The sequence below is a fragment of the Hylobates moloch genome, unplaced genomic scaffold (assembly GCF_009828535.3).
Source record: "Hylobates moloch isolate HMO894 unplaced genomic scaffold, HMol_V3 SCAFFOLD_13, whole genome shotgun sequence".
Lineage (NCBI taxonomy): Eukaryota > Metazoa > Chordata > Mammalia > Primates > Hylobatidae > Hylobates > Hylobates moloch.
The window spans coordinates 45,233,695-45,258,747 of record NW_026652288.1 but is presented as its reverse complement, the minus strand read 5'-3'; the positions used below and the strand labels follow the sequence as shown (position 1 = coordinate 45,258,747).

The 25,053-nt window shown below is 34.3% G+C and overlaps 1 protein-coding gene across 1 annotated transcript in view; it reads left to right on the top strand.

The window, feature by feature from the left end:
* Positions 1-25,053, top strand: part of SLC16A7 (solute carrier family 16 member 7) — a 178,507-nt gene that overhangs the window by 94,059 nt on the left and 59,395 nt on the right. Inside the window, exon 3 of the mRNA XM_032173201.2 lies at positions 15,837-16,083. Within this exon, the coding sequence (XP_032029092.1) occupies positions 15,867-16,083 (217 nt within the window). The 5' untranslated portion in view covers positions 15,837-15,866. The remainder of the gene's footprint in view (positions 1-15,836; positions 16,084-25,053) is intronic.

Sequence of the window (25,053 nt, the reverse complement as noted above, 5' to 3'; positions counted from 1 at the left end):
GCCTTTTCTGCATCTATTGAGATAATCATGTGGTTTTTGTCTTTGGTTCTGTTTATATGCTGGATTACATTTATTGATTTGCGTATGTTGAACCAGCCTTGCATCCCAGGGATGAAGCCCACTTGATCATGGTGTATAAGCTTTTTGATGTGCTGCTGGATTCGGTTTGCCAGTATTTTATTGAGGATTTTTGCATCAATGTTCATCAAGGATATTGGTCTAAAATTCTCTTTTTTGGTTGTGTCTCTGCCTGGCTTTGGTATCAGGATGATGCTGGCTTCATAAAATGTGTTAGGGAGTATTCCCTCTTTTTCTATCGATTGGAATAGTTTCAGAAGGAATGGTACCAGTTCCTCCTTGGCTGTGGTACTGTTCTTAATCCTGCCTCAGTGACATTGTATTTTTTAGAAACTTTAGGGATTCTAACATCTTTCTGAATCTCATCATTGATATCAAGAGATCCTGTGGAGGTTTTTGATTTTTTTAAATGGGCATTTTAATATAAAAGTCAGAAAGGTATTCTTTGGCCATGTAATCTTCCTAGAAGTATCCAGGAATTTTTCTTTAACTCCTCTTCTGCAGTGCCAGTTAATGATCTAATGCTTTCAAATTGAGAAAAGAACCAAAACACCAGAGAATCTTTGGAGACTAATGCAAAGTGGAGGATCCAAAATCTCTTAAATATAATTCTGTGTTTTTCCTAAGTTGAAAGGTGAGAAAAGTATTATAAGTGGTTTCCCAGCTATGCTCTAAGGAATTCTAAATTTTCTAGGAACAACCAGGGACCATTTCAGGAGTCAGGGGATGGTGATAAGTGGAGTTCCAGGCTCTCTATGACGCTTCCAACCCCATAAACCAGAGTAGCTGGTTTGCATAGTAGGATTCTGAGTAAGATTTCATTCCTAGAAAGGATTCTGTGGCTTTAAAAACTTTAGAAGGAGAAAAACAAAAACAAAACGGATATACACACAATGTTTGTTACTATCCTCTTTCACTGTAGAGCCATATACATAATTTCCCTAAGCCATGACTCTGGGAGAGAAGAAAAGACTGCACACATGCTAACATGTAAAACTCTCAGATAAATTTTTCCCTAAAGGACATGGAAATCATATTTAAAAGTTTGGGCTGACTCCCCTTTTCAGGAGGGGCATGATGTTCAGCACTGTTCAGGCTTCCCGTGTAAGGGAAGAAAAAAATAATTTCTATACTTTCTGAGTTCTTAGCTGAGACCCCAGTAACTAAATGCAGATTAACAAGAGAAAAACAAAAAACAGTTTATTAAAGTATATACCTCATTATACTTGTGAGATATGCAGAAAAATGAGTAAATCTCAAGGAGGTGGATTTGAATTCAGGCTTAAATACCATTGTCCACTGATAAAAAGAACGAAGGGTGTGGGAAGGGCTAGTTATGTGGAGATGCCTAGAAAAAGCAGATTAACAATGATAAGATTTGTTACACAGATAAAGTCCATGCCTTCTCTTTTGGTAAGTCTCTAGTGATTTAGTTGTTCTTCTCTTCCTGGTGCAGAGAGGGAGACACCATTAAAAATAGAAATTTCCTTTATAGATATAAATTTCCCTTACAAAAGGGTGACTTAACTTTCAGAGCTTCTTCTGTACCTGCTGGTTCTCAAAATAATCAGCTCAAAGTAATCCTTATGCTAAAGAGGCATATTTTGAGGTGGCATATTCCGGTCTTCTGTAAACACTAGATAATATCTATAAGCAAAGATCGATTTCTCTTTCCTCAAGTATGATAGAAATTTAGCTACAAGGAGAAAATCATTAGAAAAAAGGATAAGATGAACAGAAGTACAACTCACAACCAAGTAAACAAGTAAAGAAATATATTTATATTTGCATACTAAAGTTTTGTATTTCAACATTTTTGTATTTTCAAGTTTTTAATAGAAACATAAGATTTACTCATTATATAATATTTAAACATTTCAAAAATATATAAATCATACATGGTCACTTTCCAAAGGCATTATTTGTATAGACATGTAAATATATGTACATTATCGCACTAAAGGTAGAAGCTGAGGAAAAATTAATATACATAGAAAGTTTATTTGGACCAAGCTTGCGGATTGCAGCTCTGGGGCATCGATTCAGTTGCCCTGAATATACACTCCAATTAGTGGCAGTCTACAAGTGGATTTTTAAAAGAAGAGGGGGTTCTTGCATTGTTTACAAAAGAATTTACATTAAAATAACATCAGCTATTGATTGGCTATATATTGTTTTTGTTTGTTTGTTTTGTGTGACAAACTCCAGAACATGAAGATAATGGATGAAGCAGCTAGTCAATAACAAAATTACTTTGAACAATTGCCTCCAGGCATGGGTGGGGAAGAGGGGCTGGGCTGACTGAAGTCTCATACTCCTGTCTCTCTGGGCCTGATAAATTTTGGATACCTCATGTTGCTCAGATTGCTCTGAGCTAGTTTTCTTTTCTCAACCTAAGTAGTCTTTCTGTGTATACAATTTAAAATAATTATATTCTGTTCTCCATCTTACTTTTTTCATTTATTACACTTTTAACAACATTTCAGCCGTATCAGTGCATGTAAATCTGCCTATTCATTTTATAGTTATATGATATTAATACTTTTTTATGAATGTACAATTTATACATTTTCTAATGACTTTCAGTTTGCCACAGTGATAAATGATGTTGCCCTGGACATCATGTGTGTTTGCATACCTGTGCAATTGTGCCTACAAGAAAAAAACATCTTTGTAGCGCAGTTGCTTGGTTAATGGCTTTTATAAATGAGTCACCACTACTACTATACTAGTTTCCTGGGGCAGTCGTAGCAAACTACTACAAACTTGGTGGCTTAAAACAATAGAACTGTATTCTTACATTTCTAGACATCAAGGTGAAGAACCACATTCCTTAAAAAGGTTCTATGGGAGACTCTGTTCCATGCCTCTTCTAGCTTCTGGTGGCAGTTGACATTCCTTGGCTTGTGGTCACATCACTTTCTGCTGGGCCTCCATCTTCACATCACATCTCTCTCTGCATCTTCCTTTCTGTGTGTGTGTCTCTGAACTCCCTCTGTCTCTTTTTGTTATAAGGATACATGTGATTGCATTTAGGGCCCACCTGGGTAATCCAGGATAAGATTCTCTCTCAACAGCCTTAATTTATACACATCTTTTGCCATATGGGGTAATATTACAAGTTCTGGGGATCCAGACGTGGACATAGCTGGCATTCACCCTATTATAACTTTTTACACACAATTCTGCAGTTTGACTATATCTCGTCTGAAATGCTTGAAACCAGGTCAGCTGTGGAATTTTTCACTTGTGATGTCAAATAGGCACTCAAAAAGTTTTGGATTTTGAAGCATAATTTTTTTGATTTTTGAATTTGGGGATGCTCAACCTGTATTAGAAATCAGGGGAATTGTTTGGTATGGGAGGTCCACTTCCAATTCTTCATAGATAATTACATACTGGTTTATATTATTTTTTTCTAACTTGCCCATTATAAAGCATTTTTAGTTAGTTTGACCCTTATTTCCAATTAGCATTCTCAGAGTCATTTAACCACTGCAATAGTTTAGTCTAAAAACAGGTTTTGTGTTACTGACATTTTGTGGGCAATGCACTATTGATATCTCTCTTGTCTAGATGTCAAAGTAAATTAGTCAATAGGATTTAAGAGATGGTCCACCTTGAAGAATAAAATAGCCTCTCGGGATTAGAGTCCAATTTTAATTTAATTATATGTTAGGAAAGAAAAGATTTGGTTCAATTTAATTTCTGTTGTAAAATTGGGTGAGTTGTCACCTAAACTTAAACACTGTACTTTAATTTGATGTTGCTATATCCTTTTGTATAAAAAAAGAAAATAGCTAAAAAACCAGACAATTATTCTTTGAGAACAAATTAACTCATTTAGGTGAAAACATAATATAATATAACTTACTACTTATAAACACTTTATAAGTAGGATGTAGCGAAAAACTCATGCTTTAACTGTAGGGCTTCTAGAGGAATTTATAGTGAAACCAATAGTCTAAGAACTATTGATTATTTTGGGACTTAGTTTGCTGAGTACATTGTTTCTAAACTGCATTTTGAAATATAAACTTCTGGATAGCATGGAATATTGATAAGACTTCATAGAATGGAGGCATGCTGGTTTAGGTTTCGGAAGTTGAAGAAAGATTATTCACAAAATAAATAAAGGAACATTCTAATATTTTATGTGACTGCAGGAGCCTTGAATACAATATTATAGTCTAGCCATGGATCATCACTAATAGTTTCATTACTCCTATGTCTTACATATTTTTCTCCATAGTTTAATCAACCCCTATTGATTCTAAAAGAAAAGGCAAAGTTATTGGGCTTCAATCCATCCCACCACATAAATTGTTGAAAAACACTTGCAGGTCACTCTTGTAAACAGTGGTATTATATTGGAGCCTGTACACTCAAAAACATTATGGACAGCACAGATGTAAATAAGCTGGAAAGATGATGAATTTCAAAAGACTTTGAAGGATAGTTGTAGTTTTTGAATTCCAAAGATAAGAATATAAATTCTGATGAACAAGACCATCAGAATGGACATGCGCAAGAACTGAAATTTGGAAATTCCCAGAGGAATAAAACCGAAGGAATATAATTGTATGCAGAAAGAGTTAGCTTTCATGTTGTGTTATAGTGGAATCAGCAACAAATGCCCTAATAAAAAAAAAAACTAGTTGTGGTATCAATTTGGTCACCTACTAGACATTATACTTAAAAAAGTCACTTTGCAATTCTGATCCTTTATGCCCTCATCTACAAAACGTGATTCAAAATACCAGTTCCTTGGAGTTCATGGGATTATGAAAATATTTGTATTTTTAGAAAAATAAAAAGCTCTTAAAACATTGTTTATTTTTTATGCACCCTGTTATAAGTAAAGCCCATCATAAAATGGCATATGTGTGATTACTGAGGATCAAAATTAGCAGATGGCAAAGCCCAACTTCTGGCTATAATAATTAAAGCTACTTTTGTAGTTGGAATAAACTTTATGCCTACTTGGACTTCAGGAAGCAGTCCTCTAAATAATGGTTTTTCCAAATTGAAGGAAAGCCTTCTCATTGGCTTAAGGATTGTTGGTTTTCTACATGCTTTGTAGTCAGACACACAAACTCTAAAACACTACCTTTTTTAAAAAACTTTTAAACCACTTTAATGGGGTATGATTTACTTACAAAAAGCTGTCTATAATGTATACAACCCGGTTAGTTTGGAGATAAGTGTACACCCATGAAACCATCACTACAATCTATGCCTTAAATATATCCACACCCAAAAGTTTGCTCCTGCCCTCTTTATTATTGTTACATTTTGAAAAGCACACAACATAAAATCTATCCTCATACCACATGGTTTAAGTGTACGATAGAGTATTGTTAACTACAGGTACTATGCTGTACAGTAGATCTCTAAGATCTATTCATCTTGCATAATTTTATCTTTGTTTCTTTGACTAATTCCTCTCCATTTTCCTCTTCTAGTCACCTGGTAACAACTATACTATTCTCTGCTTCTATGTTTCCTCATCTTTAATGTTTCCACTAAAACACTATCTTTCATTTTTAAAACTAAAGATTAGTAAATGCATTGTATAAATATATCTGCATAAATGTATATGAAATATATGATGATAGTTTAATATATGTAAAGAAAAGGATGTAACATAGATTAATATAGATATAACTATCAAGCAGAGTCTTCCTGGATTATTTACCCATTTGTTGAAAGGAACTCTGGATGTGAGTCTTTCTGGAAGAAAATGGGTCAATTATGTTAAGGTGCTGTGAAATTTCACAGAGATGTTGGTGAGCATATATAATTTGGACTTGTCAAGATCTCTTTTATCTGGTCCCTAAGCTGGCCTGTGTAAATTATATTAATTTTTTTTTATTTTCTTGGAGGGCTGCCACATGGAGCCTGTATAAATTATGAGTGTAATTAAGCACATAGACTGGAAGATCAAAATCTAATTTTTAGATATGCCTCAGGCTCTCTTCTGAGGCTTTGCCTTGAAGCCAGGGAAGTTCTCTCTGCCAGAGGAAATAGATAGAAAATACATTTCCTCAAAATATAAAGGTTTTCTACCTTTGGATGAGCTGGTTACTTGTGGTGGGATGGAGCTGCTATTCTCGAATTACCCAGCTTTAAAAAGCCACCGATGGGTCCGAAGCCTCCTGGTAGGACCAGAGCTGATGTATGAGCCTCTTCTCACTGCTCTAATCCCAGGCCCAGGAGACCCATTTAGTGTGAACTCTTCATTCCTAGCACAAATTAGACCTTTAGTTCCATCCTTATGAATTTCTCAGTGTTTATCCCTGACTTTTAAGCCTCTTTACTCATAGTCTTCCTAGTCTCCACTCTCCATTTCTTATGGACTTGACATGCAGATCACACTTTCTTCATCCTCTCTTACAAACCTCATTTGACCTGGTGGCTGTGTTGCCTTTGTTCAGCACTTTCGAATAGATGGCCTTGGATATAAGGCAAACACTGGTTATTTAATTGAAAGTATTGACATTTTCTTAGTTTTGATCTAGGCAAAGAAAGCCTTGGTCCAAACAAAACAAACTCTTAGGTACTAAATTTTATATATTCAGCACTATATTTAAATTGAAACAAAGATACTGGATGGATTAGAGATTTAGCATATTTTTCTGTCACCCCGATTTGATTAGGAAGTGTGAATTCTAAATCAGAAGATCTCTAAAATAATTTTTGTTTCCTTCCTAAAACCCAGTCTGTCTTATTATAAGCCGTGTATATTACTGACAGTATTTCTAATACTTATATTTTAATTTTTTATTTTCATTGTCAATGGATATTTACTTAATTGAATTTTAGAGAAAATTATTTAAATGAGTATAGGTAATTATTTAAGTGACAGCGAATGCCAATAAGAATTTTCTTTCTTATAATCATAGGCTTGTAATCTACTGTTTGTTTTTTTAACAAAACCTAATTTTTTTAATCTTATACTTTTTATTTTAATTTTTTCTCATGCACATGTTTGGTCATTTTAGTCATATCTTAGTTCTATTATTGTATTGACAAAGATATATTCAATTTTGCTAATTATTAAAAGATGTTCAAAATTTATTGAGGTGATTTAAAGGCAGTGGCTCTAATTAGGCTTATTGAATTCAAATATGCATGTAACAATTTGTTTTTCTATTTCTTTAGACAATCCAAAATCTACTCTACCTCTTTTCCTTTGTATTGCCTTCAAATATCACTCTTCAAAGTATAGTGAGTAGGCTTAAAGATTCCACATATAATCCAAAGAAATCTGTTCAAGTGAACATCTATCAACACGTAAAACTATACTTTTAACTCTCTTTTTCTTGGCTGTGCTTACAAGCTGTGCTTGTTAAAAGAAATAAGACACAACAGATATAAATTGTATTAAAATATTACAGAATTGGGCATAGGGAAAAAAGGCGTGAAGCCAATGAGTGTGTATGACTTGGATCTTGACAATTGGTCAACTCAAGAGTCACTAATAAAGAGGAGGTGACAATGTTGGAATTGGAGTTTTTGGAATTGATTCGTTCTGGGTCTCTTTTTTAATGGATCAGTTAAGAGATAATAAGATGTCATTTTATATGAAGAAAAACAAAATAAGTAGTAGATAAGAAAATGAAGAAGTATGTGAGTGGCACCTTACACCCTGGAACCCATAGTTATCATTTAAATCAAGGAAATATGCTGACAACAGAAAGTAAAATATCATATAAATGAGAAATAAATTGATGAACTGTGGGAAAAAAAGTAATACAAAAGCAAAAGATTAAGGAGAAAGAACGCTTAATCATATGTTTTTTATTTAAAGGCAAGGAAACTTTTGAAAGGAATGATTTGTGTAGCATCTGAGAAAATAGCTTCACTTTTATAACAAAGCAGGAATAATTTAAGTAGTTGACAATTCAGAGAACGAACATGCAGTACATTAGAAAAACATGAATTTAATAGGCAATATAAATCAGAATTTCTAGGTGATATTCCTTCAGGCCGGAATGTAGAGAAATGTGAAACAGTTGATTATCTATGGAAGGCTGATGTGCAGGTCACCTATTGTCATTCAGAATTGTTAAAGAATATTTGTGCACTAGAATATGTCTGGGGATATGATTGATACTTAGAGGAGGTGAATATGTAGTTGTGTGTGTTCATGTGCACACGCACGTGGGTGCACGTGTGTATGTGTGTTTGAGATAGAAAAATGGGAAGAGTCGAAGGAAAGGGCTGGTAGTATATGCTATTACTATCCATTTTTACTTCTTTCAGTTTTCCTGATGCTTTTTTTTTTTTTTTTTTTTGAGCTGTCGCCCAGGCTGGAGTGCAGTGGCGCAATCTCGGCTCACTGCAAGCTCCGCCTCCCGGGTTCACGCCATTCTCCTGACTCAGCCTCTCCGAGTAGCTGGGACTACAGGCGCCGGCCACCACGCCCAGCTAATTTTTTTGTATTTTTAGTAGAGACGGGGTTTCACTGTGGTCTCGATCTCCTGACCTTGTGATCCGCCCGCCTCGGCCTCCCAAAGTGCTGGGATTACAAGCGTGAGCCACCGCGCCTGGCCCCTTTTTTTAGTCCTTTTCTGAATTTGGATGGTGGCCTCATCATTTACTTGTATATACCGTAGTCAAGATAGATTTAGCAAATATTCCTTTCCTTTACTTTTCATTTAGGATGTTATCTAAAGCCAACCTCGTCTCAGGCACTTATACCATAATTGCTACCAGCATTTGCCTTGATATTGCTGCCCCTGTCTAGAAAAGACTGTTAAAAAAAAAAAAAAAAAAAGTCTGCCTCAAACAAACATATATGGGCCTAACATTTTATTTCGATTTGTTTCTCTTTATCTTTGTTACAAAACAAAACCTGAAACTTCATACTTACAGAGATAAAATGACAGCGGATGGCGTAATGGGTGAAATGTTTTATTTTTCAAATTTCAAATATTTACAGCTATTTATTGATCTATTTATCTTTTATTTACCCTATTATATGCTAATAACTATACTGAAAACTTGGGATACAATAATTGACTTGTTATCTTAGACTCTGATGGGAAAAATGGGTAGTAAATAAATCAGTAGAAATGTTATTTGAAGGCAACAATATTGTAGATGTTTCCAAATTATTCATTGAGAGAATCAGGAATTTGGAGTAAAAATCTATGTTTCCCTGCGATTCAAATTGAAATCAGAACTATAAGAAAAGTACTTATTACAATAGCTTATAATATTGAGATAAGTTAAGAATCTAAACAGTTCTGGATTTTTTATGAAATAATTTATAGAATATTAACCAGTGAAATATTGTTAAAACTGATTATGCAACTATTTATGATTTTTAAAGAAATCCAAATAAATGAGAAATTCAAATCTTAAAACTGTATTTCTATATAGTACATTTTTATTAAATTTATATACATAAATATATACACACATTGAATACACATATATACAGGTAAATATTTACGGCATTTGTTGTCTCTTCAATTCTAAGAAGCACATATTTCACGTTTTAACATCTTTGAAATGAAGATGTCTTACGCTGGATGGCATCTTATGATCATTGTTGCTAAGGTGGCAGGAATGGCAGAGTCATGGCCTATGCCTACCCACATTTTAATAATTGTTTCTGATCATGATTGGACAGCTTCAGTCTTTTGATATTTCAGTCAATAAACCATTTGTGGACCATTAGAGGAAGGAATATAAGTTCTGTTGTTCACTGAATATCTTCTGTTGATATTTTCTGGTAAGATGAAGAACATCAGTGTCAAAATTTAAAATGGCCCAAGCAGCTTGAAAGAAATTCCTAGAGACAGTAATGGAGTAGTCTGTAGAAATGAAAACCGTGGAGGCTCTTTATAGGCCAGAGGAGGATATTGTGTAAGAAAACACAGCTATTGCAAACTGTGATTCAAAAAGTGATTCAGAAGAATGATAATCTGATTGTGAAAATATTTAGCAATACTTAATGAGTTAGAAGTTGTTTTCTTTTAGTACATATTTATACACGTAATTTTGATATAACTTAAAATTGTTGTCATTTTCAATTGGATAAAAGGTATTATGTAAACATGTATAACTGAAGCTATAGCAGAGTATTCACCAGTATGTTTACAATAGTTCAGTGTTAGGATTGTGGGTGATTTACATGTTTTTCTTTATGTAATTTTTATTTTTTAAATTTTAAATTACTAATTAGTATTTATATCTTTGGCAAATGATAAATAGTTACTGATTTTAATCTTTAAGTGAAAATTTATTCTAAATGTGTAGGGTAATTACTGAAGTAGAAATACGATGCATAAACTTCCAAATTTTAGGACAAGTTGGAATCTTTTTTCCTTTGGTGTAAGCATAACTAGTAAAATAAAAGAGCTGGTATTTGAAGAACAGAATGGCTCTAACTACATGAAAAGATATTCAAAATTATTAGTAATCACAGAATGCACATTAAAACCACAATGATGTTTTTCATGTCTACTGCATTAGAAAAAATTTAAAAATTATGCATTGGTCAGGATATGTGGCAAGGAGAACTCTTATGCACTGCTGGTTTCAGTGTAAATTTCTACAATAAATCTTCTATAATTCCTATCCAGTATCTCTGGAGAATTGTTTGCACAAATGCCCCAAGAGAGAAAAGTGCAGGAATGTTCATAGAAGTATAAATGACATCTACCTGGAGACAGTCCAAATCTCTATACATACTTAGTTATAGGTTACATATAGATATAAATACATACACATGTATATTCAGAAATGACATATGGTCAATCTTTATTATGAATGGCTCCATATTTGTAAATTTGCATATCCACAGAAATTTGTGATTCACAGCACTTTTGCAATCATTTTCTGACATGCACAGAACAGCAAAAAAATTTGTTATGCAACACTTACATTCCCAGCTGAAGTCAAACAAGGCAAGACCCTGCCTTCTGGTTTTAGTTCTCTCTCATATTGTAAACCAGTATTCTTTTTATAGTCTAATACCATGTTTTTCACATTTTGTGCTTTTTGTTGGTGATCTTGCTGTTTAAAATGGTCCCTAAGAGTAATGCTGAAGTGCTGTCTAGCATTCCTCAGTACAAGAAAACTGTGAAGTGTCTTATAGAAAAAATATTTGTGTTAGATAAGCTTCATCCAGACATGAGTTACAGTGCTATTCGCTGTAAGTTCAATGTCAGTGAATCAGCAATATGTATTAAGTAAGGTGTCTTTAAGCAGAAACACACATAAAACAAGGTTTTGTATTGATTGGTTGATGAAAATGTGATCAGAGTCTCACATAAACCTAACCTTGTTTTTCTACTATGTGCAGCGGTTCAGCATTTGGTAATTCAGTGTTCATGGTGACTTTATAGAACACAGCTTCCATGAATAATGAGAATCAACTGTACTCTGTGACATCAGATTTATAAGTCTATGTGCATCATGTCTGAATCTAAAATTATAACATTAAATTAAAAAACTGTTTCCAAGATTACATACATCATATGCATATTATTACATGCATATAATATATAAAATTTAATATATATTTGAAATATTAATAACTATTAAATTATTATTTAATTATTAATTATTAAGAATTAAATTTTGACTCTGATCTATATATATTTTAGGTAATACAAATTTTATATAAAATATAATATATTTAGTTTATATATTACATATCAATTTAGGAACGCATACACATATACATATACACACATACATATATGGTAAAAGTATAAATAAAATTAAGTTAAAAGCCATCATACAATTCGGGATAGTTGTTGCCTTTTGGTAGAGAAAGAGCGATGTGGTCAGAGAGGGATACACAGAGGTGTTTAGATTAAAAATGGCTATTGCTATTTTCTGAAGATCCTAAAATTATTTAATATTTTTAGAGAAACTCTGGAGGATTTCACATTCAGCCTCAACTGTGATTTATTGAACACTTAACTATGTGCAGACCACTAATCTGAGGCAAGCATACACTATTTCATTTAATTCTTATATTACTCTTGTGAGGTAGGTACTCTTCATGCAATTTTTTTTGACACTCGAGATCGTCATACAAATTTCACTCTAAGACTTGGCTTTTAAAAGTTATAGCTTTTACATTAAATGTAATAAAAGACATGTAATTTGGAAAGTCACATATATATTTTTTCTCTTCAAAAATGTAATTTTAAGATCTTCACTCATCTTCATTTTATGTATAATTTTAAGAAAAATTAGGATAATGATAGGTAAATTTGTCTAGTACATATTAGTCATGCCATATAGTTATTATCCTGTTTTTACAGATGAAACCACAGACTCAGTTTTATTACTTTACTGAGTGTTACAGAGTAAATGATGGAGCCAGTATTCCTAGCATTTGAAGCTCTTATGCTTAATTTTCATGCCACAAGATGAAACCATGTAAAGGAAAATAGGCTTAAATGTACAATTTCATAATAAACTAGAATTTTAGAAAATAGAATTGTGTGTGTGTGTGTGTGTGTGTGTGTGTGTGTGTGTACATTCTCTCTCTTCTATTTTATTCTTTGTATAGGAGCAAACCAAGTAGAATGCTTTTAAAGGGTCATAAGTTCAAATTATTTTAATGTAAGAGTGATACATTTCTTAAGGTGGGGCATATTTAAATGCTGGGAAAATTCTAATTCATAGAATTTATACTAGTGTTGACACCTATTTACTGTGTGAGTCTACACACACCTTTTTACTTTCCTATGGGCGTAGTTTCCTGTCTGTAAAATGGAAATCCCATATTTATAACATGATTTGAATATTAACAAATTATAATATTTGTATTGATATTATTATTTTAAAATATAGGTTTAAGATTACTTAGAAATGTTATTTATGATCTTTGAAGTGAGTGAGAAATAAATCATCCAGTTGTATTTCTGAATGTTTACTGTAGCAGATGTGATAAAAACTACAATAGTTTAAACTCATGAATTAGTAATAAAAGATGGTTTAGTTTTCTTTATGCAAGCAGGAAAACTGCAGAGTGAGGACTTTAAGCCCCATAACTGTTTTTACACGAGGATTATACAACAAAGAGTAGTTTACCACGTAAATGTCCTTTGGTATTTCCTCAGTATTCTTCTAGGGTTTCTTTTTTTAATTTTCAAGCAACAAAATAGGTACTTTAAAATATAGTAATAAAATTTACTAATATATAGATTCATATTCTTTAGACAACTTTCAAAGATCATTTGCTATTTTCAACTGGTTTCACTAATACTTACAATATTTATTTCCTTTTCTTTTTTCCTTAAATATTATACATCTTCAGAGATACTATTTCCAATGCACATGTGCTGTAAACTCATCATGTTAGGTTAACTGATGACCAAGGAGAAATAAACCTATCTTCCAATTAATAGATGAATAGATAGATAGCAGACAGAAAACTTTTATGTTTCTAAGAAAGCAAAAATGATTAAAAAGCAAGCTGTACACATGCTGAAGACATACAAACCATCTCAAAATAATTCTTGAGAGGTGTGGTATTTTGGGTTGATTTTAGCAATTTTTAGCATCTGCACGACATTAACTTATAGAAGTGGCTTTGCCCCAATTACTGTGATTGACTAGGATCTACATTATGTGCATTATTTGTTTGTGGTTAAAGCCTTTCATTTGACTTTGTCACTATAGTTTCCAAGACATTTTTTGGTAGGCTCCTAACATACAAATGTATACCTATAAAAAATCTTTCAAGTTATTCATTTTTTGAAAATCAGACGCCTATAACCGTTTTGATCAATAAGAAGAATACTACAGATATGCAGAGAGGATGTAATAAAAATGCCAAGGATTTTTTTGCTTGCTTTTTTTTCTCCCTAAATTACATCACTCGGTAGTCTTATTTCTAATTCTATTTATATTATCTGTAGAGTCAGCAGTGATTAGTGAAATCCTGCTATTACTATTTTTCTTGGGTCAGGCTTCTTAATATCTCTGAAATTTGTCACACTTAAAAAATAGAAAAAATACCTTAAAAGGCTTTTATTGAAACTAAACTGAATACTTACTGAAAATAAAAAGCATTTATTTAGCATAATAAGTACACAGTATTTATTGAGATCCCCATATCCATTTTTGTATACCTATAGATTACATTATAGGTTACTTTGAGTATCGTGCATTAATGCAATAAGGTAAGTAATTGGAACTCTTGAAACTATTCCATCAAATTAATTCCACTGCATCTAAAGCCATATTTTATGTGTGTATTTAGTCGGGGATAATTTTAAATTTTATTTTATTGTAATTTCTTGGAAAAATCAAAAGGATTTGCCTTTTTCATACCATTTAACAATTTTTGAAATTTGTTTCACCTACATTGTCTAATAGAATGGTAGGTGTATTTATCATTTATACCTCTACTTCCTATAAAAGAGTAATTTGAGACTGCTTTTTTAAAAATAAACATATATCAAAACATCACATTGTACCCCATAAATAGATAATAGATACAAGTAAATATATAAAAAAGCTAATTTTTTTGATGTATGAATATATGAATAAGACATGTAAAATATATTTATAAAAAATGTTTAAAGAGGAGATATTTTCTGTACAAATCATTGTGGCAATTAAAAGTCTTATTTAGCTATTTTACTTTACTTAAAAAACATTTTAAGTCTCTGTCACGCAGGATGGAGTGCAGTGGCTCCATCAGAGCTCACTGCAGCCTTGAACTACTGGGTGAGTATAGTTAGTAATACTGTATAGTATACTGGTAATTTGCCAACAGAATAGATTTCAGGTGTTCTGAGCACAAAAAAGAAAAGTGGTAACTCTATGAGGCAAGGGGTATGTTAATTAGGTTGACTGTAGTAATCATTTTGCTATGAATATGTACAACAAAACATGTTTTATACCTTAAATATATAATTTTTATTTTTAAAAAATAGTGGGGGCTGGATGTGGTGGCTCACACCTGTAATCCCAACACTTTGGGAGGCCGAGGTGGGTGGATCATTTGAGGTTAGGAGTTCAAGACCAGCTTGGCCAACATGGCGAAACCCCATCTCTGCTAAAAATACAAAAATTAGCCAAGCATGGTGGTGCCTGCCTGTAATCCCAGCTACTAGGGGCTGAGGCAGGAGGATCGCTTGAACCTGGGAGGCACAGTTTGCAGTGAGCCAATATCATGCCACTGCACTCTAACCTGGGCCACAGAGTGAGACTCCGTCTCAAAAAAAAAAAAAAAAAAAGAAAGAAAAAGAAAAGAGTGAGAATTATCTCTACAATCATCAAAAACGTCGACAACAGAAAGCAATAAAAAAAAGCCAAAAAATCATGTCAAAAGGCTTTGCATCCATCATTTCGTTCCTTGGCTTAGCCTTAAACAGGAAGGAAAAATGAGACCAAAAGTATCAATTAATGAGGTTAAAACAACTGGTGATTGAAGTAGAATATGCATGAGATCTATCTTAGAGCTATATCTGATGTATAATGTAAAATGGTACTTCAGTTCAGATCTAAATTCTTCACTTGAGTAATTTTTGTTTCAATAATCAAATTAAATTATTTAAATATTTAGCCCACAATAATCAAAGGTTTATAACTTGCATTGATTTTTTTGTACATTTTCTGGTAATTTTCTGAGTATAAGAGTATGAAAAATATTCATGAAAAATCATATGTTATTGTAGTTTTAACTAGAAAGTACTATTTTAGTGACTATCAAGAGTGGTAAACAAAAGGGGAAATAAAATTTAAACTGTTATTTCATTTTTTTAATATAGGTTACTTGAATTTTCATTAGAGGAGCAGAAATGCCACCAATGCCAAGTGCCCCACCTGTGCATCCACCTCCAGATGGAGGATGGGGCTGGATTGTGGTTGGAGCAGCTTTTATCTCCATTGGATTTTCCTATGCATTCCCCAAAGCCGTCACCGTATTCTTCAAAGAAATTCAGCAAATATTCCACACTACCTACAGTGAAATAGCATGGATTTCATCCATTATGCTGGCTGTTATGTACGCAGGAGGTAAGCTTCTTGCAATAAATAGAATCTTGAATTAAGAAAATAATTCCTCCATGTCACAATGTTTTACATATAGTGTCTTGGTATATTAAAACCCTGTTTTTATGTTATAGTCACTTAAAACCAATCAAAAGTATAATTAGAACTGAAATTTCAATGATTTTAGTGATTCAGCATCTTAAGCTATTTGCTTCAAATTGAGTCTTAATAGAGGATTTGCTTGAATAAGAATTTATAAGCACAAAGCAGGATTTACTAAATAATGGAATTTCCAAGTGAAGCTACTTCATTTAGTTTGAAACAAAGTGCACAACATGTTGTTGATATCATTTTTCACTATTGCTACCTCTGGTAGAAATGCTTTCTTCTGAATGAGAAGAAAATTTAAGTTGCTGACAGTTTATAAGCCCAGAAAGTACATCACTTTAAGCTGCAAAAGTGAAGGGTTAACATGTACATTCTAGACCCATTCAAATTTGTGTGACTGAAATAATTATTTATCTCTATAAGACTCATTAAATATGACATCTTTTTAACTTAAATTGTTGCTTGGAAATTATCTTATTACATTCTACATTCAAATAAGGGTATGAGTCATGAAGGATAATGAATAAATCAAAGTACCATCCCACTTCCAAATGTTAAAAATTTGGAATTATTGGTGCCTTATTATGTCACCTATTTTCTTTAAATCAATCTCAATAGCAGACGAGACTCTCTTGTAGAATTTTTTGAAAGTCATTACTTAAAATATATCTTTTAGAGTTTTTATTTTTCAAGTGGATATTTGACTTTAAGGGATAGATATAGACTCAGACTATAGTCATTTAAAGAAATTATATCAATATCTTCTGTGATTTCTTATTTTTCAAGTAAGGATAATATGGCTTTTAGTCATGGAGATGTAACATTACTATAATATCCAGTATTTAGTAATATTTACTTTCACCCAAGGCCTAAGTACTTAATATGTCTGATATGACTTAATCCTCTTAATGATCTGTGAAATGAGTATTATCTTCTCTTTATTCCATAGCTGAGGAAATAGATACAATAGCTCTCCCAAGTCAAACAACTTGTTAGTAGCAAACAGAGACTGTAACTCCAAGCATTTAACACCTATGGTCTCTTTTCTCATATCTTTCTCTTTACATCTAGAGAGTGACAAAGCCCGATCTAGCCCAGGCCTTCTATAAACCTGATTCAATTCTTTCCACTTCAGCTCAGTGGCTTGTGTTCCACCTCCACCAACATCATTTGTTCAGTAACATAATAATTATTCTTTAGGACAGTATCTTTTTGTTGTACTATGAAGGTAAATAGTTGATCCTAAAATAATTCTGTGTGTGTTTGTATGTGTGTTTATGTGTGTTGGTGTTGGAATGTGTTTTCTACTTTTTATACATAGTGATTTTATATTAATACAGCATATGTTTCCCTTATCCATTTGGTTAGGTTAAACGTGCATTTTTCTTCCAGTATCAAAAGGTATCCTTTAAATACTATTTGGGCGTGTCAATGCAAAATTCTACTTCTAACACACATTCTGTGAATCTCCTTTGGACAGTTGTTTTATAGATTGTAAGAATGTTATTTCTTATGACCATAGAAACAGTAGGTATTGTAGAGTAGATATTCCTGTATCCTGTGGGACAGGTGTTGTTTAACAATGTTTTGCTAGAGCAGCACACAGTCATCTTGACTTCAGCTCCAAAACGTGCTAATATTAAGATATATAGAGGTTTTTGTTGCCTCTTAAACACAATTGAAACAGTCTCTTCTAGTGAATTAATATAAGTCCATTGAATTTGAACTTCAGATCTTATATAGTCATAATTCCTTATTGAGCAGATAGTTGACTAACTCATCAGTAGGACAAAATTTTATATATTGTTTTAGTTAAGCCAAATCTTAATTTACATTCTCTGTTAGTTTTCAGACTTCAGAGTCTCGATGACTTAAAACAATACAGGTTATTTCTTGCTGAAGCAATGTTTAAAAAAGGTGGCTATTCCATCACCCAAGGCTTTGTATGTTGTTCTCTAAATCTGCTCCATCTGCTGGACAAATAGTAAAGGCAGACAGCATGGAAGATCATATGGACTATTTTAGGGAGTAGGCCTGGGAGGAATAAAAATTATTTCTGTACATATTCTATTGATCAAAACTCTTATACTGCCCTACCCAGAGTTAGGGGCCATGGATGCTGGGAAACACAGCCTTCCCAAAAGAAGAAACAGAACTACATAACATCAAGCCAGTCCTAGACAGAGCCTGGTATCTCAACATTCTCCATTAAACAAAAGAAGCATGAGTTTATAGACTTGCCTATGACAGCCCTCCACCCTCTGGCTGGATCTAAAAGGAACATTAGAAGGAACAATGGCATAATTAACTTTCTCAAACCACTAAATCTCAATATGAAATTATAAAAAGTAAATATACGGGCCGGGTGCGGTGGCTCACGCTTGTAATCCCAGCACTTTGGGAGGCCGAGGCGGGCGGATCACGAGGTCAGGAGATCGAGACCACGGTGAAACCCCGTCTCTACTAAAAAATACAAAAAATTAGCCGGGCGCCGTGGCGGGCGCCTGTAGTCCCAGCTACTCGGAGGCTGAGGCAGGAGAATGGCGTGAACCCGGGAGGCGGAGCTTGCAGTGAGCTGAGATTGCGCTACTGCACTCCAGCCCGGGCGACAGAGCGAGACTCTGTCTCAAAAAAAAAAAAAAAAAAAGTAAATATACTGTATTTACTACAAATAAATGTTCTTCTTTTATTCATGCTTATTTTTCTATTTTAATATATGTGGTATAAATTTTTAAAAGCACAAAAGAACTCTTTTGAAATTCATGAAGAAAATGGTAGTTTGTTAAAATAGTTATAAATTTGGAAAAATCTGCCTTAAAATTTTTAGGGTGATAGATGAATAAAATATGTCTAAGTTAAATATTAACAGAGATTTTATATATGCTTGTTTTGTGAAAGCAATGCTAGATACATACAAATTTTTAGTATTTAGTAATTGATGATGGCAATATCTAGGTGAGATCCAAGTAAGTACCTGGAATATTGCCTAAAGTCCTCCATTATCAGGGCTAAAACATGTAAACGTTTCATCTCTGGCCATAGAGAAAAGTCAGGAATTGCAGAAATTCTGTTCACCTTTGGTCCTTCTTTTAAAACTGGAAACATAATTCTAGGCCCATTGTCTAGTGGATGAAAATGCTTTTACCTCCCATGTTCACTGTTGAATATAGATCTTATACGTTTATATAGTTTGTTGGAAACAACATCTGTGTCTTATCCTGATAATTAGTTTCTAATCTTTTCACCAAAAATAATTGGCACATTTAAAATTATAATCTAATGTGGAAACAATTTTCTTAATGTGGATGCAGATAATTTTTTTCAGAAACATAGTAACTATTTAGAACAAAAAGTCTGATATAGTCAGTTAATCTAGGACACAGGTATTAGTCCTGTTACTCACATTGCAGTCTTTCTTCAAGTGTGGTCTACAGAATGCTTTGCTTCTGAGTCATGAGTCTTGTTAAAAATGAAGTCCTAGGCCTTATCCCAAATGCCCTTTTATCAGGATTTCTGTTGTTAAGAGTTCAGAAACTTGCATTGTAACAAGCATCTCTGAAAACAACTTCACTTTATATACAACACAGGGGTTCACTGTTGTAGAAGAAAATCACTATTTGATTTTAAAATACGTAAATTTTCTTATAGTATGTGAACTATATTTATAGGAGCCTTTTAGGTTGATGATTATAAAAAAAAATTAAAGAACATAAGGTGAAAAGACATAGTTTACTATGAAGTATAATGAGTCTCTCTAGCAAGTAGCTGAAATATTCTGTTCAACACAATGCTAATTGCATTAGCCTAGAGAACACCTAAGATCTGACACATTCATTAGGGCTTAGCAGTCAACCTATTAATCACTACTGTGGGGTCACTGAGTAAGACGGAGCATGTTCAGAGGCCTGGCCTGTGATGTCAGGACTGGAGTCTCTTGTAGTAATTAGTTGGCATCTGGGCTTTGGTAGCAAGGTATTATCTTCCCTTCTGATGTCTGAATTAAAAATGAAACTAATGAAAGGTTCACAGGAAGGATGGAAAAGAATGCAAATTATGTTTATACCTTACTTCATCCTTAGAATAATGGCATTACATTACAGCAACCCATCTGGATGTCCATATGTTCTCCTGGAGGTCTAGCAAATTTTAGCAAATAGGTCAAACAGTGTGGTCACCCCATTAATAAAGCACTAAGTAGAGGTAGAAAACATAATTTAAACTTTTACACTGTTTAGAAGGACATAAGGTTTTATTTTGTAAATAGTGATTACATAGGATTGTCTTTCAGTGCAATATTTGTTTTTGTATTCTATTGAATGATAATTTATACATGGTTACCTGTACAGTTACTGGCTACAGATTTGGACTGCCAGTTTCTGTGCGTACTTTATGTGACTTTTCTGGTAAAAATCTGTTCTGACTTGGAAGAATCAGCCATTCTGGAGAGAAGAATTGGCTTTGTCTCCATGGTAACTTATTTTTCTGTTTTATGTGAATAGTGACAGCCAGTTGTGCTAAAGTAAGGGTGATAGTTTTGTGATGAACTACTTTACACAGAGATTGAACATTAGAACACTGAGCTTATTTTACTGGAGGCCGAGAAGCAAAAGGCTTTAACATAGCAGGTTGGTGGTCATAATATACAATATGTATTTTTCTATTCCCTTAAAATTTTAAATAAGCTCAATATATTATTCTGTATTGTACCCTAATATTTTGCAGAATGAGGGAGGCTATTAAAATAATTCATACTGTGCAATATCTTAGCAGCAATAAAAAAAGAGTCATTCCATTCCTGTGTTTGAGATGGGTAGAGCTTTCATCTTAGATTTATAAAAAGTAAAAAGTACCAGGTACACTCTGACAGCCCTGTGCAAGTAGGCTGTGGACTTTTTGTATCTATGCCATGTTAAACTCTTTTTTTCATCCGTAGGCATAAATATTACTAAAGCTTTCTAGGAAATATGGCACAGTGTGGCAGAAACTGTTATGCTCACCATGTATCCGTGCACTCCTCTATATTTCCCAGCTTTCCTCCTCTTAGGCTGAGGCCAAGTGACTAGTTCTGACCAGTTAAATATAAGTGGAAGGACATATGTCCCTCTGGACACCTCCCGGACAAGGTGGTTTGATCTGGCATGCACCTTCCCTTTCTCTACAGTTATATAAACTATACTGATCATTATAAACATGAGGTCTTGGTTTATTGTGTAACAACAATATAAGTTATATAAATTATTACATGGGATGAGAACACACTATGAGATAGCCTTAGTCAATTTAGCTTATATTATATCATGAAATGTACAAGTGCTACTCTATCAGATCTCTGTTAGAGAAGAGGTATCCTTTGGTAGCCTAGAGAACACCTAAGATCTGACACATTCATTAGGGCTTAGCAGTCAACCTATTAATCACTACTGTGGGGTCACTGAGTAAGACAGAGCGTGTTCAGAGCATGTTCATTTTTCTCAAATGAAAAAAGTTGTGAGTGGATATTATCATTGCCAGTTTTCATGGAATAAAAGTGAGAGGCAAGGACTTCAAAACACAAGGTAGGAATGGAATCATGGCCCTGGAGCTTTCTATAATGAAATCTGTGTGTCTCTTCCAAAACAGGGATGAAAGGGGACAGAGGTCAATGACAGATTGGAAGTGTGCTTAGAGCCTTTGAAATTATTCCAGGACACACTTTCCCTACAGAGGGCTGATAATCTAGTACAAATAATATCAGATAGTTACTAAATGTTATTTTCAACAGAAATTCTAAGAACCTTTATTGAAATCTTTTCTGACTGATATATGTGCCTTAGACAGTGAACCTTTCACTTGCTGATGTATAAAAAGAACCAATTTATTAATTTATGACCTGACAAGAATAAGACTATCTTTCCTGATTTTTGGCTTAAAAAATTTCAAAAATATGTTATTATATCATTACTCACTTTATGCAGACGTGTTTTTGTTGCAAATGACAGAAACCTGATACAGATACCCTAAAGCCTGAAGAGAAATGTTCGTGTGTACAAATCAGAGGAGAAGCAGAGACACCAATGTCTTCCAGCTCAACTAGCACCAGTAATTCTATTTGTCCATCATGTTGCACTCTCTCTTCTCTCTTCTGCTTCTTCCAGAGGGCAGCTTTGTTTATTTATATTGATATTCTTCCCCTTGCACAAGAGGTCTACCAACATTTCAGCCTCATATTTCAGCTCAAATTTGACACTAGGAAGACTGCCACTATTCCCTAAGTTATACTTTGACAAATTCTAAGGAAGATTGCTAAGACATGGCTTACTTTGCATTTGCCCTGAAGGCAGTGGGTGAATGAGGGACTAACATTGGCAGCCTGAGTGGAACTATGTATCTGAGATAGGAAAGGAGCTGTTCCGTAATGGAAGGGCACTACTGTTCCCAGAGGAAGGAAGGATTCTGAAGAGACAAAGTATTAACAATAAGCACTTACTACTTTAGTCTTTTTAAAGAGATTAATATGTTATGTTTCAAGGATAAAAATGTGTTGAGTTTTACTGGTCACTCATGGGGAATTTTGCATGTAGATACTTTATAGCTAGCTAGCAAGCTGCATAGATAGGTTACATGTCAAAATGTATATATCATATTTGGAAACTATTGCCTAATGAAATATGATGCTTAGTAGCCACCCAGAGGACTCAATTGCATTTTTTTTTAAATTTGCAACAGGGTCAAATTAAAAAAAATTGTTGCCCAAGCTGACTGTAGTGGTGTGATCATGGCTCACTGCAGCCTTGACTTCCTGGGCTCAAGCAATTTTCCTGCCTCAGCCTCCTGAATCTTCTGGGACTACAGAGGTGCACCACCATGCCTAGCTAATTTCTGATTTTTTGTACAGATGAGGTTTAACTAGTCTTAAACATCTGGACTCAAGCCATACTCCCACCTTGGCTTCCAAAAGGGCTGGACTTACAGGTGTGAGCCACCACACCCACCCAGCTCTAATGTGAGTTTGTGCCTAGAATGGAACATAGATATGGAAGGTCCTGGGATCTCAAAATGGATTATTAATGATGTAATTATGCAATGAGAAGCAGAAGAGCATTATAATTGGAGAGTGAGCTCCAAAATATTAATAACAGATATGAAATTGAGACTTTGCTACTTGGCCATTCAGCCTATTTGCCATTTTACCTTGGACACAGTTTCCTTATCTGTAAAAATCACACAAGAATATATACATTTATGTGTGCATATGTGAGTGTGTGTGTATGTATAATGTACACTCTCCTGCTGAGAATCATTATTAGTAATAAACACCAAATATGATACTTAGGGAATTGTAGTTTTTGATTCGTTGCAGTTGTTGCTGCTGTTGTTTTTGATATTCTCCATTATGCAGTGAAACTGCAGATAAGGAACAAAGAAGATAGTAAGTTTGACTCGAGCAATCTGTGCCAATAACGTTTAAAAACAACTGGGAATGCAAGAAATGAATAGGTCAATAATCATTTCTAAAAGAAATCTATGCCCTTTACCCATATTTTCCGTGGCATTTCTCTTGTGCCTCCTATGATTTGGACAGTGGACAAGACATTGGTCATTCTTTTTGGGCCATCCTATATTGAAAAATCCTTCTATGTTTAGGGAATTCCCAACATCATCATTTTCTGCCTCCCCAAGGGAAAAGACAGAAATATACTTTCTCAGAGTTTATTACACTTAAGGGCACAGGCAGGTGACCCAGGCTCCATCAACCCGGTGTAGAAAGGCCAGTTTTCATTCAGAAACTACTGATGTGAAGAAGCAGATTCCTCAAGAAAGACATTCAGATGAGGTGGTTATAGGTAATTAATAATCCATTCACGCAAAACTAGTTTCAGTGTTTAGGGTCAATGGGACTTGCAGTGTAAACTATGTGGTCATTGGTGGCAGCTGTGATGTCCCCACCGGAGCAATCAGTTTTGTCATGTGATTTGGTCAGCATCCTAGCTTGGTTTTTTTAATTCCCCCTCGTATTCTCTGACTTACTTTTATGTCCTTATTGAATGCTTTCTTCTTTAACTAGGATATATGATAGATATATGTGGAGTTAAGTTCCCCAAAGGTCCTAGTGAGGTCTAGCGTGAAATGCTCTCGTGAACTAACTGGTTATTTTGAAAACTTTCTATGGATCTTTTCTCTTCTCTTCTCTTCTCTTCTCTTCTCTTCTCTTCTCTTCTCTTCTCTTCTCTCTTCTCTTCTCTTCTCTTCTCTTCTCTTCTCTTCTCTTCTCTTCCTTTTCTTTTCTTTTCTTTTCTTTTCTTTTCTTTTCTTTTCTTTTCTTTTCTTTTCTTTTCTTTTCTTTTTTGAGACGTAGTCTTGCTCTGTTGCCCAGGTTGGAGTGCACTACTGGCACAATGTCGGCTCACTGCAACCTCTGCCTCCAGAGTTCAAGTAATTCTCCTGCCTCAGCCTCCTGAGTAGCTGGGATTACAGGCGCCCACAACCACACCCAGCTAATTTTTTTTTTTTTTTTTTTTTTTGAGACAGAGTCTTGCTCTGTCACCCAGGCTGGAGTGCAGTGGCACGATCTTGACTCACTGCAAGCTCCACCTCCCAGTTTCACGCCATTCGCCCGCCTCAGCCTCCCGAATAGCTGGGACTACAGGCTCCCGCTACCACGCCTGGCTAATTTTTTGTGTTTTTAGCAGAGACGGGATTTCACCGTGTTAGCCAGGATGGTCTCGATCTCCTGACCTCGTGATCCGCCCACCTCGGCCTCCCAAAGTGCTGGGATTACAGGCGTGAGCCACCGCGCCCGGCTAATTTTTGTATTTTTAATAGAGACAGGGTTTCACCATGTTGGCCAGTCTGGTCTCAAGCTTCCAACCTCAGGTGATTCACCCATCTAGGCCTCCCAAAGTGCTG